Source organism: Canis lupus, chromosome X, assembly GCF_003254725.2.
Source record: "Canis lupus dingo isolate Sandy chromosome X, ASM325472v2, whole genome shotgun sequence".
In the NCBI taxonomy this organism is placed as follows: domain Eukaryota; kingdom Metazoa; phylum Chordata; class Mammalia; order Carnivora; family Canidae; genus Canis; species Canis lupus.
Genome location: NC_064281.1, coordinates 101678306 through 101700265, shown reverse-complemented (window position 1 = coordinate 101700265; position 21960 = coordinate 101678306). Strand labels below are relative to the sequence as shown.

At 53.4% G+C, this 21960-nt stretch overlaps 2 protein-coding genes across 10 annotated transcripts in view; one reads left to right on the top strand and one right to left on the bottom strand.

Annotated features, from left to right (window-relative positions):
* The window catches only part of ELF4 (E74 like ETS transcription factor 4), a 48817-nt gene extending 37714 nt beyond the window's left edge, over window positions 1–11103 (top strand). For all 4 annotated transcript variants that reach the window (XM_025431369.3, XM_025431366.3, XM_025431368.3 and 1 more), the window contains exons 3-9: window positions 1155–1326; window positions 1749–1841; window positions 3206–3403; window positions 4330–4413; window positions 4500–4692; window positions 5242–5619; window positions 6509–11103. In XM_025431369.3, coding sequence (XP_025287154.1) covers window positions 1155–1326; window positions 1749–1841; window positions 3206–3403; window positions 4330–4413; window positions 4500–4692; window positions 5242–5619; window positions 6509–7310 — 1920 coding nt within the window. In that variant the 3' untranslated portion in view covers window positions 7311–11103. The remainder of the gene's footprint in view (window positions 1–1154; window positions 1327–1748; window positions 1842–3205; window positions 3404–4329; window positions 4414–4499; window positions 4693–5241; window positions 5620–6508) is intronic.
* Window positions 11104–14519: 3416 nt separating this feature from the next.
* BCORL1 (BCL6 corepressor like 1) overlaps window positions 14520–21960 on the bottom strand; it is a 64318-nt gene continuing 56877 nt past the window's right edge. For all 6 annotated transcript variants that reach the window (XM_025431135.3, XM_025431130.3, XM_025431133.3 and 3 more), the window contains 3 exons: window positions 21462–21539; window positions 20279–20432; window positions 14520–16597 (listed from right to left, as the gene is read on the bottom strand). In XM_025431135.3, the coding sequence (XP_025286920.3) occupies window positions 16315–16597; window positions 20279–20432; window positions 21462–21539 (515 nt within the window). In that variant the 3' untranslated portion in view covers window positions 14520–16314. The remainder of the gene's footprint in view (window positions 16598–20278; window positions 20433–21461; window positions 21540–21960) is intronic.

Below are 21960 nucleotides of genomic sequence, written 5' to 3'. Positions count from 1 at the left end.
TTGGCTCAGGTCATAGTCCCAGGGTCCTGGGATCAAGCCCAAGTTGGGCTCCCTGCTCAGTTGGGAGTCTGCTTCTCCCTCTCACTCTGCCCCTCCTCCCCCCATGCTTGCTCAAGCGTACTCTCTCTCGCTCTCTCAAATAAATGAATAAATAACTTTTTTTTTTTAAAGACCGTTGTTTTTTTTTAAAGACAGCCTGGGTGGCTCAGTGGTTTAGCAACTGCCTTTGGCTCAAGGCATGATCCTGGGATTCCTGCAGGGAGCCTGCTTCTCCCTCTGCCTATGTCTCTGCCTCTCTGTGTCTCCCATGAATGAGTGAATGAATGAATGAAGACAGTTGCAATCACATTCCTTTTTTAAAAAAAGCTTTTATTTATTCACTTGAGAGAGAGAGAGCATGAGCAGGGGAGGAGCAGAGGGAGAGGGAGATAATCTCTACTCAGGGCCCTATCCCATGACCCTGAGGTTGTCACTACCTGAGCTGAAACCAAGAGTCAGATACCAAACCAATTGAGCCACCCAGTCGCCCCAATCACACTCCTTTTTCATTTAGCTTTGTTTGATTTGAGAGCAGCTACGTCTTCCAGGGGTCAAATTCTCATCCTGATCATTGTTATCCGCTCTAAGGGATTTAGCAACCACCCTTTTAAGCTCTTGGACACGTATTTTTGACCCACTGATAGGTATTTCTGTGTTAAATATCAAACTCACAATATCCAGACACTGTTCCCCTTCTCTTTCTCCAAAAACCTGTTTCTCCTCCTCCACATGAGCAGTGTCCCTATGCACCCAGTGAATCAAGCTGGAAATTGGAACCCTCTCCTCCATCCAGACAGGGACTGGGCCCTCACCTTACCTCTATAATGCCTCTGTTCTGTCTTCATTGCCAGAGACTGAGCCCGAAAACTACAACCAATTAAAAATGTCCGCTCTTGACTGAGTGCAAGTGGCACAGAGCTAGCATGTCTCTGTTAATCAAGAATCCACTCAAAGCATCACCTAGTGAGGTTGGACCCAGAGCAATGTCATCCCATACAAAAGACAACCCTGAGGGCTCCAAGATTTAGGAATTGCAAGAAGGGCCAGATTCTGGTAGGGAGGGGTTCTTGGGAGAGGCAGGTGAGCCTTAAACCGGATCCCTCTCTTGTCCATAGCTGGAAGACCCCTCAGTGTTCCCAGCTGTGATCGTGGAGCAGGTGCCCTACCCCGAATTACTGCATCTGTACTCAGGACTGGAGCTAGACGACGTTCACAATGGCATCATAACAGATGGAACCTTGTGCATGACACAGGATCAGATCCTGGAGGGCAGTATTTTGCTGGCAGGTTTGTTTCTTTCCTGAGCAGGGAAGTGTGGGAAGAGAAAGGGATTGTGCCTTCAGGAACTATAGTAGCCCACGATGGCTTTCAGTGACCCCATGCAGCAAGAGCCAGGCCGCAAGAGTTGGAGATTATAGATAGGGTGGTTGGGATAAGCAAAAGGTGGTAGAGGAGGAAACCATCCAAATGGATCTGTGGTCTTTCAGGATGGAGTGGGACAAGGAGGAGTGGAGATCAGCTGGGGTGAGTGTAGAGAAAAGCTGGAGAGTTATAGTAGGTGGCACACGAGCCCCTTCCAGGGGTCCCTTGGCTCCTTAACACTATCCTCTGGGTTGGCCCTGGTGATAGCTATACCCCTGCCCTATATATCCTGAGGGAACTTTTTTTCTGCTCACTCCCCCACCCCACACCATGGAACTTGGAACCAGATGACAATGAAGCAACCTCACAAACCATGTCAACCACTGAAGTCTTGCTCAATGTCGAGTCTCCCAACGACATCCTGGATGAGAAGCAGATCTGTAAGTCTGAACCCTGGTGCCTTAACTCAAGGGAACAAAAAAACGCCATTTAAAAATATCACATTGTGTACTAGAGTCCCAGGCACCTGTGCACACGGGCATTGACACATGTCAACGTGCTCTTGAGCTGTGACAGGATGGGAGAGGGCAGAGGGGCACTGTAGACAAGGGAAAGGTGGCCAGGGGGACTTCCCTTTTCCAATTTTTAAATTGTTGCAAAACACATATAACATAAAATTGACTGAATTGACTGCCTTAACCATTTTTCAGTGACTAGTTCAGTGGTATCAAGTACATTTATATTGTTGGGCAGCCATCGCCACCATCCACCTCCAGAACCTTCCATGTTGCAAAACAGAGACTATGTGCCCATTACACACTAATTCCCCATTTCCTCCTCCCCTCAGCCCCTGGCAGCCACCACTCTACTTTCTGTCGCCATGAATTGGACTATTCTGGGGACCTTACATGAGTGTAATCACGAAGTAGTGGTCTCTGGGGACTGGTTTATTTCGTTTACCATAATGACGTCAGGGTCTGTCCATGTTGTCACGTATGTCTGAATTGCCTTCCTTTTTAAGGCTGACTACTGTTGGCCAGGGTGACTCTTCGGTCCTCTCTGCTCTCTTGCCGGGCCCTCAGGAAGACTATGCAGGGGATGGCTTATCTAGAAATGTGCCAGGCTCGGAGCTTGGCCTCCCATCACCCCAGAAGGCCCCCAAGGGAGGCTCCTGCCCCAGCTCCCTCTGAGGCCTTTCCCTGATTCATGGACACAAGGACCCTGGCCCTAACTGCCCCTTCCCAAGGGGATGCTAGGATCCGGCAAGGGGGAAGAGAGCCTGCAGCTGCCAGTTAAGCGTCCTAGCACTTCTATTCCAATCCTGTCACTCATGTTCCCTCGGGCTTCAGCAAATACTTGATGAATCACTTGATACTGACTTGCTGTGTGACCTTGGACACATGCCCTGCCATCTCTGGATCTCAGTTTTCTTATCAGGAAAGCAGAGGAATTGGGCTAAATGATATCTAAGGCACCTTCCAGTTGTAAAACAAGTGAATGACTAAATCAAGGTGGCCTTTTACCCTGGGTGTTGCCTGGAACTCCCCACTCCCAGCAGGGGGCTGTGAATGTGGCAGCTGTGATTGGGGCCAGCTCATGCCCACAGCCCTGCAGATGTTTCCTCTCCTCATGGTGTGAGATGCAGGAGGCATTTTCAGGTGTATCCTGTATCTGGGCCTATGGGGAACGGCTCCTCAGCCTTCCCCGGGAGCGTGCCATCCTCTGAAGTGCTGGGTGGAGGGTGGATCATACACTCGCCCAGCACTGGGCCTCGGGTGGGCGCCTCAGGCCTTTCTCCTTGCAGTCAGCGCCTCCGCCTCCGAGATGCTTCCAGACTCAGACCCTGCTCCGGCTGCCACTCTGCCCAACTACCTGTTTCCTGTCTCTGAGCCTGATGCCCTGAACAGGGCAGGTGACACTGATGACCAGGAGGGGCGTTGTCTGGAGGAGACAGTCCCCAGAGAGGAAGGTGCCAAGAAGACTGGAAAATCAAAGAAGAGAAGTAAGGAGGGTGTGTGTGTGTGTGTGTGTGCGCGCGCGCGCACATGGCTTGGGGGGGCGCGTAGTAGGAAGGGGGGCAGGTCAGGGAGACCATAAGGGATGAGTGGGTCAAGGATCATAGACACATTAAGGGGACAGCTTTCTGGTGTGACAGGGATGGATGAAAAGTCCTCCCTCCTGTAAAACCTGGCCTCATAGGTTGGCCTGCCCAAAGCCTGACATTTCCCATGCCACTCCTGTCAGCCTGGCATGTACGGAAAATCGTGCAGAAATGCCAATGACCCCACATGGGTTGAATCCTAGTCTAGGTGTTTCGGACACCAGGCTTGGCCCCCTGGCCAGTCCCTGGCCCTCTGTGGGGGTTGGAGAGTGCCCTCTGCCTGTAAAAGACACCTTAGGCTGCGTGCTTATCTTCCTTCTCCGAACTCGTGGAACTGGGGCCATCTGTGGGAGAGGACTTTGGGCTTTCCCAAGCCCCAGTGTTATTGATTTACTCAGGCAATGACTGGTTGATAGTGCCTTGCTAGTGTGGCAGCCAAACCCCCAGTGCCACACTTACTTGAACAACAGCTACACCTTTAGGCTACCTTTTCGTTTCCAAAATTGGGCTGGGCCCATTGGGTTCTTCTAGAGGTGACTCATTTGTAAACACTACATTCCTTGCCCCGCATCAGCAGGAGGGTTCTGCTGTGCTTTGGGAGCCTGAAAATGACAGCAGGCCGTTGGGCAGGTGCAGGAACCTGAGGGCTGTGGTGGCAGAGACGGATCTCAGGCCTCTGGGCCTAGTGACCTGGCTCTCCCCCACTCTGCCTTCTGGCATGGCACCCACTCCAGTGATCCCTGGGGCCCTCCCTCCCGGGAGCCTGCCCTGGAGGACTGGGTGTGGCCTTATTCTCATCCTGCACCCCGCCTCCCTTCCCCTCACAGTCCGGAAGACCAAGGGCAACCGCAGTACCTCACCAGTCACTGACCCCAGCATCCCCATACGGAAGAAGTCTAAGGATGGCAAAGGTACAGCTGGGAGGCCAGCTGGGTGGGAAGGGGGCCCAGGGCCCCAGGCTGTGCCTTACCACCTGCTTCCTCCCCCTCCCCCGCAGGCAGCACCATCTATCTCTGGGAGTTCCTCCTCGCGCTTCTGCAAGACAGGAACACCTGCCCCAAATACATCAAGTGGACCCAGCGAGAGAAAGGCATCTTCAAGCTGGTGGACTCCAAAGCTGTGTCCAAGCTGTGGGGGAAGCAGAAAAACAAGCCTGACATGAACTATGAGACAATGGGGCGGGCACTAAGGTAGGGGATGCTGGGGCACCTGGTGCCTGCCCTGGGGGCCCAGAAGTCTCTCCTGCTTTAGGGTCTCCTAACTCTCCCCTGTTCTTGCCCCTATGCCCATCCCCTGGCCCCTCCTGGGAGGCACAATTCCCTCCCTTGAATAGCTGTGTCCTAGCTTTTTCCTCTTTTTATAGCAGAAGAGCCTTTAGGGCCTTTCGTCCCCACGAAGGGCATTCTGCCCGCCAGAGACCTAGGGAGACAGGCCCGAGTTACCCATCAGGGATCTCTCAGGCTGGGGGACAGCGGAGTTCCCCATCAGCAATCCCCTCCCATCCCTTGCTCACCCATTGTCCTTCTCCCCAAAGCAGGGCATGGCTAGCATTTGAGACCCCTTTTCATGGCCCTTGGTGTCCTCAGGGGGAAACCTTAGAAATTTCATAAAAGCCTTCTAAGTCCAAGAGTTGACCTTACCCCTTCCTTTGACCTTGGGGCTCCCATTTGGCCACCTAGCCAGCCTCCTCCTACTGCCCGCCCTGCCTAACTCCCCACTCTGTGCCCCTTGTCCCCCAGATATTACTACCAGAGAGGCATCCTTGCCAAAGTGGAAGGGCAGAGGCTGGTGTACCAGTTTAAGGAGATGCCCAAGGACCTGGTGGTGATTGAAGATGATGAGGAGAGAAGTGAAGTCACGGCGGCCTCCCCTCAGGCCTCCACTCCCTCCACGTCCTCCACCAGCACCACCCGCCGAGCCAGCTCCAGGGTCTCCGCCAGAGCTGCTCCCCAGGGCAAGGGAGGCCCTTCCTGGGAAAAGCCAAAGGTTCAGAATGTTGGCTTACAGCCATCTGCGAATCTGGAACTGGGACTGTCTGTAGATGAGGAGACCCCCACTACCTCCAGTGTGCTTGCCTCTCTACCTGAGAGCCAGCCCAAACTCGCCAAAACCGTGAGGTAAGGGCCCCAAAGTACACGTCTTCCCATCATACCTGTGTTGGTGGGGCGGGGGCAGTTAGTGGGGAGAGTTTTCAACATCTTGCAAAGTTCTGCTATGTCTCCAGTCTCGTGGGAACCTCACAGAATCCCTGGGAAGCCCCTGGGGCACTTGTTGGTCAAGAAGGGAAAAGTGACCTGCCCACGGTCATATACCAAAAGAATGGCAAAGCCAGCACTTGGCCTAGGTGGCATCTGTCACCAGCTCGGGCTGTGCCAGTTATCTCTGAGTGCTCCCCCAGCAGCCACCAGGGACCTCCACATCTGAGCCCATCTCCCCAAGCCTCCTTCACTCTGGAAAAGAGGCAACAGAGAATGTTACAGAGATGCCTGTTCTGCATTCCTTGGGCCCTCTAGGCAAGCTCTTGCTACTTCTTATCCATGCCACATGTCTCCAGATTCTCCTTGAGAAGGCTGGGCTGTGAGATATGTGTATGTTGCTCTCACTATACTGGCATGGGCGATGTGCCCTTCTGGGGACGGAAGGCAATAGAGCAGAGTGGTGAGGAACATGGGTTCTGGGGTCAGAAGGCCTAGATGTGGGTCCCTGCAACTAGCTGTGTGGTCTAGGGCAAGTTGCATAACCTCTCTGGGCTTCTGTTTCCGCAAGCTGTAAAGTTAGGTTATTAATCTTACTCAGCATGTGGGCTATTGGGAAGATGGCTCAAAATAGTGCATGCCAGTCCTTTAGGATGATTCCCAAACTCTACTAGGTACTCGGTAGATGTTCACTGATCCAACCACAGAGGAACCGAACACCTTCAGCTGGCTCTGTTCCTCACAGGTGCTCCTTCCTGGCCAATTGGGAGATGCCTCTTGCCTTAATCAAATCTGTTTCCTCTCTTCTCAGTACTTCAGTGCCCAGCAACATCCACCTAGGAGTGGCCCCAGTGGGGTCAGGCTCAGCCTTGACCCTGCAGACAATTCCACTGACCACAGTGCTGACCAACGGGCCTCCTGCCAGTACTACTGCCTCAACCCAGCTTGTCCTCCAGAGCGTTCCGCCTGCTTCGACCTTCAAGGACACCTTCACTTTGCAGGCCTCCTTCCCCCTGAACACAAGTTTCCAAGAAAGTCAGGTGGCAGCACCGGGGGCTCCGCTGATTCTTAGTGGTCTCCCCCAGCTTCTGGCCGGGGCCAACCGTCCAACCAACCCGGTGCCATCCTCCGTCACTGGGGCCGGACCGGCCGGGCCCAGCTCTCAGCCTCCTGGGACTGTCATCGCTGCCTTCATCAGGACTTCCGGTGCCACGGCAGCCTCTGGGGGCAAGGAGGGGCCGCTGAGGCCCTCCTCGTACATGCAGGGGATGGTAACTGGGGCCCCCATGGAGGGGTTGCTGGTTCCTGAAGAGACCCTGAGGGAGCTCCTGAGGGATCGGGCTCACCTTCAGCCACTTCCAACCCAGGTGGTTTCAAGGGGTTCCCACAATCCGAGCCTTCTGGGGAACCAGACTTTCTCTTCTCCCAGCTGCCCCACTGTTGGGCTGACCCCAGTGGCTGAACTTGAGCTCTCCTCAGGCTCAGGGTCCCTGTTCATGACTGAGCCTGGCGTGACCACATCTGGGAACCTGCTGACCAGATCCCCGACCCCAGCCCCCTTCTCCCCATTCAACCCCACTTCTCTTATTAAGATGGAGCCCCATGACCTGTAAGCAAAGGGGTTGAGGGCAGTATGCCTCACCAGGCAAAGTTGAGCAGCATTTTTATATGGACTTTCTATAGCAGAGACTGAAGCAGCACACCTGCCCTTCTTTTCCCATGGGATCTCAGTCCGCCGGATCCCCTGTCCCCGACCCCTGCCCGGTGTCACCATGGCCCAGCCATGCCCAGCTGGAGCACCCCTGGTGTCAGACCATGGCCTTCAAGAGCACTAGGGGATATGCTCTTGTCAGGGTAGTGGGCTGACTTGGTGACGGAGGGAGAACCTCCTGAGAAGTTTGTGGCCAGGGCCGATGCAGGGGCTCCGAGGGGAACCTCCTATCCCATATGTGAATATCTCTGTATGTATTTGTGTGTACTCGTGGGTCTGTATCTCTGTTTCTTTGGGGAGGATGGGGGTGTAGCTGTGAGATCTTCGAGGGTGTGTGTCTCCACAGGTCAGCTGCAGAGATGAGGATTTGTTTTGAAGAGAAAGCATTCTCTAGTTCCCTTTGTACAAACCATTCAGTCGCTCTGAGGCTACAGGGTACAGGCTGGATCCCCCCAACTGGGTGAGATGTCACAGCTGGAGCAGGTCCAGGGTAGGAGAATTTCAGTGGGCATGTGTGCTGGGGAAGATGGTGTTCAAAGGGACAAGGGCCTGGGCCGTAATACCAGCCTATCCCCCCGAGCCGGGGATCGCTGCCGGTCCGTGTTGCCCCACTAGCTCCCTGCTCTCTGGCCTGGCTGGGGTAGTCGTGTAGCGATGCACACCAGGGCTGCTTCCCTTCGTGCTTGTGCGTGCCTGCTGTTCAGCCTGCCTTCTACTCACCTTGTAGGTTTACCAGCCCACCTACCTACACGATGGCTCCCGCAGATCTCAAGTGGACCGTTGGCCCTCATCTCCAACTTTCGCACCTAGCCCTGACTCTTACGCCAGGAAGACAGGAGCCAGCGGATGTGAGCGCCCCTGCCACTTCTCCTGTCTCTACCTGGCTCCTTGCTTCTCTCCTTCCTCCTCCTGAGGAAGCATCAGCCAATCCTCTCTTAGGTGAACCTCTCTCTGCTTAAGTTCTCCTTCCCCTTTGAGTTAGCTCACCTCTCTCAAGCCAAATTTGGGGGCAAGGCTAAGAGCTAGGACACATCAGCCTCAGAAACAATTCTGTTATCTGGTGAATCTGGTTAGTGTGAATTGGTGCCTCGGGCCCTTTGCTACGTCCTCAGTAAAAAAACCATCCACTTGACCAACTACCTCCCCAGATTTTTCTCTCCTTCGGGTCACTGCCAAGCCTCTGAAGTCTTCTCCCACCCTCTTCTTGTTCTTCCCCTTTCCCTCCTTGGGAAGGAACCATTTATGGGCATGCACGTGCATTTATCACATGTCTCCAGCACTTGGTATCAAAACGCTTTTTTCTAATATAATCAGTTTATCAAGACAAATTGCTGATGGTGGAAAGGGAAACATCCCACAAGAGTCACCTGTAAAAAATTTGCACGATGGTTAGGGTTAGGGGTGGCCCTGCCTCCCCCAATTCCACAGAACTCATCAGCTGAAGGTCATTGATACCCTCACAGTGACGTCAGATGTCTTCTTCACGGTTCTGGGTCCCCATGAGCCTTCACGGCTCATGACACTACTTACTACCCCCTCCCGCACTAGCTGGGCTCTTGTGCTTCCCCCGCTGCCTGCTCTGCTCCCTGTGCCTGGGGTGGCTCCATGTCTGCCACTTGCCACCGTGAATGTGGGTGCGCCCCCGAAGGGTTTCACCCGTTCTCCTGGCTCTAGCTTGGCTCTTTGGGAATGGGTCTGGAGTTGAGAGCAGCAGCCCCTACTACTGTCCTCGGCTCCTGCCTGCTGGACATTTCCATCCAGACTCCTGTTGTGCCCCAAAGCCAGCCCCTCTATCAGAAATGGATTGTGAAGTCTTTATATACATCCTGGACCTTATTTTTTTAAGATTTTATTTATTCATGAGAGACAAAGAGATAGGCAAAGGCATAGGCAGAGGGAGAAGCAGGCTCCATGCAGGGAGCCCAATGCGGGACTCGATCCTGGAACCCCAGGATCACGCCTTGAGCTGAAGGCAGATGCTCAACAGCTGAGCCACCCAGGCGTCCCTACATACTGGACTTTAGAGTCTTTCCTTACACACACACACACACACACACACACACACACACACACACCACCTTTCCCCTCAAAAAGCCAAAGGAAAAGCTTTCATGACTTGCCTACTTCTATGAATCATACCACCATTTTCCTGACCTTCTAAGCTTGACATTTCAGAGCCATCTGATGGCCGCCTTCGTGTGACCCTGTCCCCTCCCCCGGCTCCTGAAGTCAGACTGTTTGCCACATCTCTGACATCTAGCCTTTCTTCCACATTCCCAGAGCCTCCAACCTGGCTTACACCCGGAGCTCGTCCCCGCTCCCAGACACATCAACACGCCCTGCACCGTGACCTGTTTCACCCCCTCCGATCTGCCAGGGCACCAGTTCTGTTCTTTTCTCTTCTAAAAAGCCTCCGGTGGCACCCCATAGCCCATCGGTGGAGGTGATGCTCAAGATAGGGAGCTGCCAGGCTGTTCTGGGCAGCTGGGCATTAACCCCGTATTTGCTGAATCTCGATGCAGTCCAGGGGTCTGGGAGGAGGACTCAAGGCTTTCATTTCAAGTCGTTGACCTGACAAGGCCCTTCCCCATGAAGTCCCCCGTCATCTCTCACTTCGTTTCCCTGACCCCCAAAGTAGTGCTTCAGTCAGAGTCAGGGATTTGCTGTCCTCCGAGCGGGCCTCTGTTCCAAGTTTCTCACTTTTGTGGTTTCGCTTTACTTGGTTATACTCGACCAGGATGCTCCTCACACCTTGCTGGTACCAATTCAATCATATCCATCCTCTAAGACGCTGTGGAAGCTGCTTCCCCAGACCAGCCTACCCTTACATGAAGTCTTTTTAGATTTGTAGCAAATTGCCACTTTTGGCAACTGATCAAGAACAGCCTGTGACATCTCCTGTGTTAAGATCACAAACTGTTACTTAAATCTCCATGACCTGGACCTATTTTGTCTCCGCAGTTAGTGTGTTACCTTCTGAGGGCAGGGGGGCTGTATCACCCACAGAGCAGGGCGCGCTATGAAGCATCTAGTGAGCACCAGCAGATATCATGGGTTGAACTAAGCTGGTGAGAGACGGGGACCAAAGTTTGAGGCTGGTGACCTCTGTCTGACCTTCCCTCTGCATAGACACTCACCCTAGGTGCTCCACTGCCCAGGGCCAGGCCTCCCTGGCTCAGTGCCCTCATAGTATCCTCACTCCCACCCCCCAGCCTGGCACCCAAGAGTTGTTACTACTTTGAACGTCCCCTGCCCCTAAAGAAACTTCCCTGTCCAGTTTCTTTCCTAATTCAAAGTGTTAAATTAGCTAATCTGGTCGACTAACCTGTGCTGATCAAGTTATGGGAGAGGGCTGGAGGAGACCCTCAGGAGACAGGTGCATTTGCACCAGAGCCACGGGGCAACAACATCCTTGCCTTTGTGATGGTGTGTAATGGAGTCAGGAGACACACTCCTCACCTGCTAGCAGCCGATGTATTACTCTTCCTCTGGGCTCCCACAGCACTTTGTGTATACCTCTTATTGTAGCACTTAGCACATGGTAGCTCCTTAGCTATGTGTTTATGTACGTTTCCCCTCCAATAGACTGTGAGCTCCTCAAGGACAGGGACTGTGTGTTAGTCACTGATGTATCCCCAGCGCCTAGCACAGTGCCTGGCACACAGTAGGTGCTCAATAAATGTTTATTGAAAGAACGAATGAATTTTGTCTCTAATCATGGGGATTTCAGCCCTAGACTGTGACAGACAAAAGGGGGAGGAGCAAGGCAAGCCACACTTGAGAGCTTTCACAGCTTTTTGGCCCTTCGTGTAACACTGCAGGCAGCTGCTTCCTTCTTCCTTGCCCAGGCTTACGCTCCCCCCGCAACGGGGTCCACGGGGAGCCCTAGACCGCTATCAGCTGTGCCTCTCTCTGACCCCATCACGTATTTTTCAAGAGGCGGTTGTCGCTGTTTCCAAAGCCGTGACCCGGGGTGGGTGAGCTCATTCCCCTCTCCCAAGGCCGAGAGGCCCAGAAGGTCGCAGCCTCCGAGAGCCTCGGCCCCAGGGGCGCCGGGCGTAGGGACCAATGTCCAGCAGGTGGCGCTGTCGAGCTGGCGATGGGGGGCTGACGGCCCAGCAGGGCCCGGGAAGGGAGAGGCGGCTGGGGTGGGGCCGCCGTCTTCCCGCCCCTCCCGCCTGACTGCGCCCCCGACCGTCCCTGGGTGGCTCCAGCCCCCACCCAGGCCTTCCAGTGCTCCCGAGCTTCGAACTTCCCCTCCCGGACCCCACCCCTCCACTTTCCAGGGAGCATTTAGCTGGGGCCGAATGCCTTCTCCCCATTGGCCGGTCGCGCGCGCCCCCCGCGGCGGTCCCCTCCCCCAGCCTCCTGGACCCGCAGGTGAGCACGCGGCGGCCCCGGCCAGCGCCGCTCCCCGCCTCCCCACGGGGCCGCCTTAGCTGCACATCCGCGAGGCGCCGCTTTCCACCTTGAGATCAGAGAGCGAGCGCGGCGTCCGTTTGCGGGCGGAGGGCCCCGACCGCCGGCGGCGTGAGCCCGGGCGCCCCGCGGCGTGCCAGCTCCCCTCGCGGTGGCCCCCGGGGTCTGGGGAGCACGAGCGGTCCCGGCCCGCCCCGCTGCGGGGTCCGAAAGCCCGAGCAGCTACCTCCCCCGGGCCGCTAAGCAGGCCGCCCCAAGGGCGGACCCCATTCTCCCTAAACACCCCCCCCCAACACACACTCTCGTCCTAGCGGGGGCGGGACACAACAGAACACTCAGCAGTCTTCCCTGTTGCAGGTTAGATTATGGAACGGACACTATACTGCCCAAATCAACCCCCCTCCAGCCCAGGTGGGGACGCAAGGAAAGCCGATGGTCCTGTCCCCGGAAGTACGGAGACTTGAACAGGGCCTCCCTTTAACCCTGCACCCCAAAGAGGAACATTCTGGTAAAACCATCATTAACTGTAGGCCCGCGACCTCGGTGCGCAGGAGGAACTAACTTCAGCTAAACAACGCTGTTTGCTCGGTAGGAGTCTCTTCCTTGGTGGGTAAACGGAGCCCTGTTTGCCAGATGGAGCAAGGAAAACAGAACAGTTAGGTTCTCACCGGAGGTCAGCCTAGGTGGTAGGTGCTGAGCTGGAGCTGGCCCCTTCCCCTTGGCCTCACCGGAAGGATGAAGAGATTTATTGGAAAAGAGGCCACTGCCCTCACCCCAGTCTGGAGCAGGGATGCAGGCTTAGTATCCTGATCTTCCCACATTGGCAGAGGGGCAGTGAGATGCTCTAAGGAAAGGTGTGGGGACATGAGCCCGAAGGCAAGAAAACAAGGAACTGCTGGTTGGTTTTGCATTTAACTTGCCTCCTTTCTGCAGGGAAATGAAGGGGCTTGTGTGCCCACACACCTGAACCCAGATGCCCATGGCTGTCCACGGCTCCCCAAAGGACCCTGGCCTAATCCCCTGGGGTCACTGTGACACTGCCCATGGCATCTCGCTCTCTCTTAAATGGAAGCCTGAGTACCCTCACCACTCTCCCTTCAGCCTTTCTTGTGAATCTCAAGCCTTTCCTTTCTTCCTCTCCATCTGACCCACCTCTAACACATTTTTACCAGTTTATTAAAACAAAAACAAAACCCCTCTCATTACCCAGTTTAAAGTTTTCCCATGGTTCCCCATCACCTAAGGCAAAAGTCCAAGCTGTGCTCCTTGGCACGCCTGGCAGGACTCATGCCCCTCCCTCCACATCTGTCCCTTCCAACTGCAGTGACACTCAAGTGGGTTGGAGTTCCCTGCACACACTACCCTCTTGTCTCTAAACCTTTTCCCCGATTGTCCCCTCAGTTCAGGGACTCTTCCTGGCTACCCCTAATTCCTGTGTTTCTACTAAAGTGTCAACTGGGCAGCCTCTCTCCCGGAATTCCTTCCAACCACCCCAGTGCTCTTGCTCATCCCTTTGAACTGAATCCTTGCACTCACCACATAGCTTTCATGACCTTTTGACACGGCGGATTTCTTGACTGCAAGTTACAGAGGACTGAGCTAAAATCAGTGTTGTGAGGTTGTTTGGGAACATGAGAAAACAATTATTCCAGGGGAACAAGATCAGAAAGTGGGTAAGCAAAGGCCAAAAAGGAAAATTAATGCTGTGGCTCAAAGAACGAATACATGTTCCTCCGTCTAGGCAGAAAGACCTGGCTCGAAGCATGCTCCTTGGGGCCTGGGTAAAGGGCAGCTCACAGTTCACTCCTGGGGTTGGCTAGACTACAGTTGGCCAGACCCATAGATCCCCTCACCTGTACACTCACAGGGCTCTCCAGAGAGTTAAGCCCCAGGGAGAGGTCCTAGGAATATAGCTGAAACATTCCAGACTTGTCGAACATCCCCTTCCCCTCAACCAGTAATGGGTACATTCTGGAGGCAGGAGTCAGAAGGAATTGGAGTTTCTACCACTGTTTTTCATAAGTGGAAAACCTGTGCTGGTGAGCAGGGGGAGCACAACAGTGAGGGCGGTAATAAGACTGTGGTCAGATGCCGATGTGGGTGGCCCAGGGCAAGAGAACCAGCAGGCAAGTGATTGACTTAAAGAGGATCATTCCGTATAGTCACCTAAAAGGGCTCCTCCTTCCAGTCTTGCTACTCCTACAGCAAACAAGCAACACACACACATGCACGCACACGTGCACACACATGCACACACACGTGTGCCTGAACGGATACAGGTCAAATTCTCTCCACCGCTCCCCTCTCCTCAGGATGTGCCCCTGCCTTGTCCTTTCTTTCCAGATCTTGCCCCAGTGGCCCAAATGTTTACCAGCCCTGTCACCTTGTCCTCCTTCGTCGTACCCAAACTGCAAGGCAGGATCAGGAGGTTTCCCACGACTTCATCAGGACACCCGTCTGTTTTAACCACAGAGAATCCAATACGGGGAGCAGAGTAAAGACAGGAGACAGAAGCCCTGACACAAGTTTTTCAGTATGCAAGTGTTTTTGACTCCACAGCCAGTTGCTTAAAATGAAACATAAAGGGCAGCCAGAATACACACCCAAATGCAAAAAGGTAAAGGCAAACATAAAATAAACCACACGATACCATGAACCCCCACAAAACCAAAAAATTAAAACCCAAAACCCCTCAACTTTATATATATATATTTTTTTTTAAAAAGGGAGAACAACTGTTCAAAACCAACTGGGCAGTATGGTGGGGGTGGGGAGCAGTCCTACAGAAGGGGGCCGAGAACATCCCCCTGGGAACAAAGAACAAACACAATACAAAGAAAATAACCACCAATGCTCCTGCATGGGTCAGGAGTCTCCAGAGAACAGATTGTCCCATCCTCAAACTGGCTTTTTTTTTTTGCCTTTTTTTTTGTCTTTTTTTTCCATTTTCTTCTTTTGTTGTTGTTGTTTTAGCACCTGTACAATAAAACTGTACCATCTCCAACCAGAGCCGGCCACAGCGAGGCCCTCCTGCCTTTGGATGGTACATACTCTCTACAAGGATTGTTTGGAAAAAATAGCAATTGGTAGAAAAATAAGAACAAGAGTAGGAAAGACAATGCCACAGAGGGGGCAGGGACAGGGAAAGGGCCCAAGCTCCTCCCTCTCACCCTCTCTCTCCCAGAACAAACCCAGCACTGGAGGCCAAAAGGGAGGCCCACCAGGGCCACACAATCAGCCCCCGGGTACCTAGGTGGAAGTGGAGCCCAGCTGGAGCTCTGCCTCCTGCCCTCGCCCAGGAAACAGCTGAGGCCTGGATCTCACATCTGGCAATCCATCCCTGAGCCCTCTGCACATTCCACAGGAGGATGGGGGCAGGAGAAGCAGGGAGCAGGGAGGAAGGGGTTGCTGAGTCTGGCAACGGGGAGAGGTGAGGGTCAAGGGCTGGGGCTGAGAGGCTCAGCATCCAGAAAGGGTGAAGGCAGAAAGGGGCAAGGTGGCTGGAGGAGGCGGCGGGTGGGGGGAGATGTGGGAACAAACCCATATTGTGCCCTCTGAGGGGAGCAGTGAAGGAAGTGTGAGGAGGGGGAGACCTCAGCCTTTGGGCCCATTCTTGACTCTCCCCAAATACAGTAACCCATGAACCCCTCCCCCTCACAACCCACCCCTCCCCAGAAACACTCATCTCAATATAGTAGGGCTGCTGCAAAGGGCAAGTGGTGAAACAAGAAAAAAAATGGGGGGGGAGGGAAGCACCAAAGCCTCAGGATTACCCTCACCCCCCAGCCCCAGGCCAGCACCAGCCACCTTCATTAGTCATGGGTCCTGGGGGGGGAGCCCCCCCCACCTCTCCTGCCCCCTCCCCAGTGGGGTGAAAACAAACCTGGGCATCACTTTGTCAGAGGAAAGGGGCAGTTCCAGAGCTGATCAAGAAAGACAAAGAAAGGAGGTGAAGAAAGTCCCTCAATACAACAAGTTGTCTCAAATCGTCACAGTGATACAGACTTATCAGAAACCAATGAAACAATACAAATTAAATACTAATAAAATAAATACTATGGAAGACAGAAGAACACAGGGGAATGGAGGGGGCGCTCAGAGATTTGGGCTTTGCTCATTTCTCCTCCGGACAGGCCAAGGCCACCCAGGGCCCACGTGTGGTCCTGTTCATACACCAGGAGGCCAGTCCAAGGGACCCTGGCGCCACCTCCCAAATATCCCCAGGACCTCTTGCCCTCAGACGTGAAGTTCAACTTTCCACCCCCATCACCAACCACAACAACAAAGACGATGACAGGGAGATGAGAACTAATCATAACCGGAAAGAACAAAATCCAGTCACTAATGCTGGCATTGATAAGGCGGCTTCTTGTTGGTCCGTATTATTGCCTCATTCTGCAGTCTGGTGCTCGGTGGGGGTGAAAGACATGGGAGGTGGGGAAGGGCGAACTTGGGAGGAGAAAGAAAAGGGAGGGGCTGTGTCCCCGTCAACTGTTCCAAGGCTGGAATTCCACCTCGGACCCCAGGAGCCGAAGGAGCTCGGGCTCGTACCGCACCAGCTCCACAGTCTCAGAGGAGCCTGGAGCGGATCTGTCGTCCATGCCTCCGGGCCTCTCGGCTGGGGTCAGAAGCTGACTGGAGGCCACCTGCCGGTAGAACTCAGCCTTGGGCAAGGTGGCAATTTCAAAGTGCGGGAACCGAGCCTGAAAGATCCTGGAGGAAAGCTTCAGCCTCTTCAGGACGTCGGTAAAAAGGAACCAGTTGCAGGGCCTGGAAGAGGCAAGAGTGGGAGTTAGGGAAAGGGGTTGGGGGGAAGCAGTGGGGTGCTATAATGCCGGGGCAGGTTGCCAGTCCGGCTACTCCCCACCAAACTCAACCAAGGTGCCTGGCATGTTGCTGAGGCAAACTCTCCCTTTCCCTACAGTGGCCGAACCATCTTTCAGCCCAGTCACAGGCCCTCAACCCCATGACTGACCTCTCCCCAAAAAGTGGGAGAGCAGGAGGGAAAGGGACCTTCCAGAACCTAAGTCAGAGCAGGCATCCCCAGGCCTTCCACCACACCCCACAACCTGGAATTCACCATCTGGGCCAGTTCTTCCCCCCCCCCCCCCCCCCCCCCCCCCCCCCCCGCAACCAACCCCGGCTACCCCCACCTGGTCTCTTTTTCCTGTTCTCACTCCTGCTTCCCCTGCCTCCCCTTGTTCTCCAAGACCTTCCCCAACAGACGGGGAGCCGTGGAGAAAGGCCTAAACTGTGGGTAATCTAAAAGGCATTTCTCTTTGGCTCTGGAATGCATTAGACAAGTTTTTTCTCCAGCGGCAGCACCGTCCTTTCTGCAGGGCCAGAGCTCACGTTACAGCCAGGCTGACTTTGCTGAGCACACCAGCCCGGTGGCGGTGGCGGCCTGGGGACAGCTGGGAGGGGTGCTGGGGAGGCCGTTTAGGGGCCACGCGCTCCCTTTGACCAAACCAGGAAGACATACTGCATCCCCATGTTAACAGTCTCCATTCCAAGGCGTTCCCTCCTCCCATTGCACTGTCCTGCTCCCAGCGTCCCCATCGGCCTCCAAACTGGTTCCCCTCTGCCAAGAGTCACTCTGCTGCACCCCCACCCACCCTCACTGGATCCTCTGTTACTATTTGTTTTCTACAAAGAAAATCTGACCTTCTCACTCTCTGAACTGCTTTCGATGGATCCCCAGTACCTCCAGCAATAAAAACCAAAAACCAAGACCAAAAAACCAAGACCAAAAAACCATCCGAATTCTTTACCACGATATTATTACAAGACCTTTTTTTTTATTTGACACAGAGAGAAAAAACAAGCACAAGCAGGGGGAGCAGCAGAGGGAGAGGGAGATGCAGGCTCCCCACCGAGCAGGGAGCCCAACGTGGGACTCGATCCCAGGACCCTGGGATCATGACCTAAGTAAGCCTAGGGCAGATGCCCCTATAAGATCTTTCAAACATGACCCCATTCAACCTCTTCAGCCCAATCTCCCCCCATAACATACACACACACTCATGGTCACACACACAGTGTATCCCCCACCTCTCAAGTGCCAGCCATTTGATGGATAAGCCCTGCTATCTAAACTTTCCAAACTTGTAAGCCTTTGCTTGTCCCGTGCCCTCCATCCATATCCTCAGCCCAGTTTAGATGCTGGATCACCTGTGAAGCCTTTCCCCATGAAACTGGTCGCTCATCCCATCTTCCATAGTCTCATGGCACTTGGTTCACATCCCTTTTATCATACTTCTAACACAGCTTGTTTCAGAAAGGATACAAAAGCCATGTAAACTGCGGTTCTCTCCGTGGCGTAGGGTAGACTGGAACTTCTACTATTTGCCCGATACCTTTCTGAACTGTGTGACACTTTTATAATAATAAATCTGCTTTGGAAATTTTGTCTTTTATTAGAGCTGATTACATACTTGTCTGTATCCTCCACTAGACTGGAGATTTTTTTAAGGCTGTATTTTGGCCCTCATGGTTTGACCTGGTGTGCCTGCTGAAGACAGTTATAGAAGCGAGTGTCTTGCAAGACACATACCACTTCTACCCAGACCCACACCCCTTCTCCCTAAAATGCAACACTCTCCCCAGTGACAGTAAATGCTCTTCTCACACCATCAGGAAATGGGGTGCTCTGGGTTCAGAGAAAAGGACTACAGATACCATACATTTGGACCATCACTTTCAAACAGTGGAAAAGAAGCCCCTGAACATTAACAGTTGGTAATCAGTATTCAGCTTTGCTTTGATGATTCCGAAGGCAGTTCCGAACTCTGCAGGGCCTCAAGGTCATCATTCTACACCCTCCCTACTTCTTTTAAGATTTTGTTTATGACAGAGTGTGCACACACACACGTGTGCACACCTACCAACACAGGAGTGAGGAGTGGGGGGAGGAGCGGAGGTGGGGGGAAGAATCCTAACCAGACTCAGGGGCTGAGTGCACAACCCAACTGGGAGATCAATCTCATGACCCAAAAAACGAGAGTGAGGAGCTCAACCGACTGAGTCACCCAGGCGCTCCTACACCCTCCCTACTTCTTGAAGAACCTACATTTCCCATTGTGCTGCAGCTGTGGGGAAGGACAGATTCAGAAGAGGCATGGGAGGACTTAACATCAGGAGAACCAGCTCTGCCTGTGCCAAGATCTCAACTGAAAAGCTGCTTGCTGCCTGGCTTGCTGAGTGGCAAGTGGCTTTCGGTTGCTCTGTGTTCCATCCACACCTAATGCACACTACCCTGGTCCTTTTACTGCCTGGGTCCCAAGATCCTGTTTCAGAGAAGGAGGTGCTGAATACTCTGGAGGAATTAATTAACTGTGCAATACTATATCCCAGAGGCCCCGCCCTGCCCTCAGGGATCAACTGATGCCCAGAAGAATAAGGACCAAAAGCCCCTGAAACTTGAAGCCAACTAGTATCATCATATAGGCTATTTTTATTCTTATCAGGCCCTGGGGGAAGGGATGCACAGAAACTGGTGGCCCAATGGTTAGAGTTGTCAGATTGGGAGGGACTCACAGGAAGGGCTCCTAACCCCTTGCCCACCCCTCTCCAACCCGTGCGCGCTTTATGTGCTTTCATTTTTTGAAAAAAACAGGGTCTGATATTTTAAAAATAGATATCAAAGAAAAAGTCTCCTTAAGAGTGTTTACAAAGGTATTTAAACTATGTGAAGACAGCAAGGAGAAGAAAACACTTGATGATGGATGCCAAGAACAAGAGGACAGTCCATCCAACATCCTCCCAAGCAGCACTGCCACGCTCTGCCACCCGGTGAAAGCCGGCCAGAACCATGGCCCTGCAGGCTGTCCGATCCCTTTCTGGACTATCAAACACAGATTAGACCGGGTTCCATCTAATGGTGTCAGGTATAGTCTAGTCCCCGAAGCTGGGTGACACCCATTAATAACATACACAGTAATCTGAGAGGACAGTGCTGGTGCCATCACCTCACCAACATGAAGGCTATGAGGAAGCAGCCTGTGGATTACTTAAGGACCCCAGCAGCCCCTTAGCTATGGCAACCATATGTTGTGGCTTTTCCAAGAATCTCAATTTCAAATATTCTGTCTGGCTGTTCCCAGAAACCACAAAAACGTTCCAGAGATTCTAATAGTTCATCAGCCCAAATATCTCCCATATCATCTCTTACACCCAGGAACAGCACAGGATCCCTCAGAGAGCGAATCTAGCTTTAGGGTTTGGGAAATACATATAGTCAGTATATCTAAAGTTTACAGCCTCTGTTCTGAACATAACTGACCGGGGTGGGAAAGCCAGGCTGGCTTTGGTCATAGGGCATCTTTCCCAAGCTCCAGCGTTTGTTCACCAGGTGGCTGCTTCCTTCTGGAGAACTCCATCCTTCCCAGGGAGGCAGGCCAGGAGTTGCCAGGATCCTGGCACTCGGTCCCTCGAGATCTCTTAGACACTTACCCGCGGGACACTGACACTTGGAGGTTGTAGCAAGGGAGAAGAGGCTTGTCTGAGAGCTCAAACATAAAATCATCCTCTTCCACATCATCTCCTTCTTGATCAGAGTTCCCAGGAGGGTTATGCAGGAGGTCACAGGCAAAGCCATCTTTTTCCTCTGTAAGGAGAGCACATAGGATATTAGGACTTCGCTACATGCACAAAACTAAAAAGAAATGCTCCAACAAGAAAAGAGATGTGAAGGTGGGTGATTAGGATTTAGACGCCAAACCCACACACCCCTGGTCGGGGCCCAGTTTTGCTGATCCCACGGCTGATCCCAAGGGTGGGAGGGCACATGAAAGTTCTATCCCTGGAAGACATTATTTTGTGGCCAGAAATTCATTATCCTCCTCCACCTTTCAGTTGGAAAAAAGCCAGGTGATGTAAAGGGTGAGTTGCTCGGCTGTTGGAGATGAAGCCTGCCGATATAACCAGCAGTCAAAGGCAAGGTAGAAACACCTGCCCAGCCTGCTGGGCTCTCAGAAGCCCGGAGGGGCCCCTCAGCCAGTTCTCTTCTCCAGCCGGCATGTCTGGGTGTGGTTCAGTTCATTCCATCCCAACCTTCTCCCACTCCAGCCTCCCAGGGGCTCGGGGTGGGCACCTCCCCCAATCTGCGGCCCTGGCCCAAGGGATGAGTGCTAGCTGACGGTCACAGATAAAGATTCTCCCAAGAGAGGAAAGCCTGGATCAGGGGCTAGGGCTCCGGAGACAGCAGCTGCCTCAGAAAGCGTGTGTGGTGGGGGCAGGGCAGGGAGGGCTTGAGAGCGGCCAGGTGAGGGGTTGGGGCTCTTGTAAACAACGCCAAAAGAGAGGATGATGCACACAGGGGCTTCTGGCAGTGTTAAGACAAAACAAGGGAGGAGGAGGGCACCTGGGGGACAGAGAATGAAAACAATACCCAGAGCAGAAGTGGGAGAGGGCTACTGAGGGGTGACTTTGTGGCATCAGAGTCCGGGGGGAAGCATGGGCTAGGGTTTGCGTTGAAAGGGTCTGTAAGTTACCAACAGGTGGAGAAAGGCTGCCTCCACAGGGTCACTCCTGTCTTTGAGAAGAATCCAGGAAACCCAAAGCCACCCCCTATCTCTGAGCCTCTGAGCCATAGACAAGCATGGGAGGCATGGGAGGAATCTGACTCCAAGCTTACCCAACACAGAACTGCTGTAAAAGTCCCAGGACACGCCAGGGTCACCCTCTGCCCGGCCCTGAAGATCTGAGAGGTGATCTGATGAAAGAAGAGAAGGCAGTGAGACAAGGAGGGTAGGCTGCAGAAGAATCTAGAAACAAATTGTGTCCATAGGGGGCTAGGAGGATGGGAGAAGGGAAGGAAGGACCACAAGAAGTCCTGGGAGCTACCAGAGAGAGATGTTTCCTGCTATTGATTAGAGGTTGCTAAACAGCAAATAGGAGCCAAATCTAGCCCACTGACCACCTGGGGTGTGGCCCAGTGTTTTAACCCCCCCCCAAAAAAAGTTAATTAACGTCAAAGATTTTAAAATTGAGAGATTTCACTTAAAAATCCAGATTTCCAACTTTTCTTGAAAAAAAAATCAGAAAATCTGGCAACACTGCGTCCCACATTCCTGCATGTCAACAGTTGGCTGGAGGCAGAAGCGACATGTGCGTGCTCTGCTTCAACAGTCCCC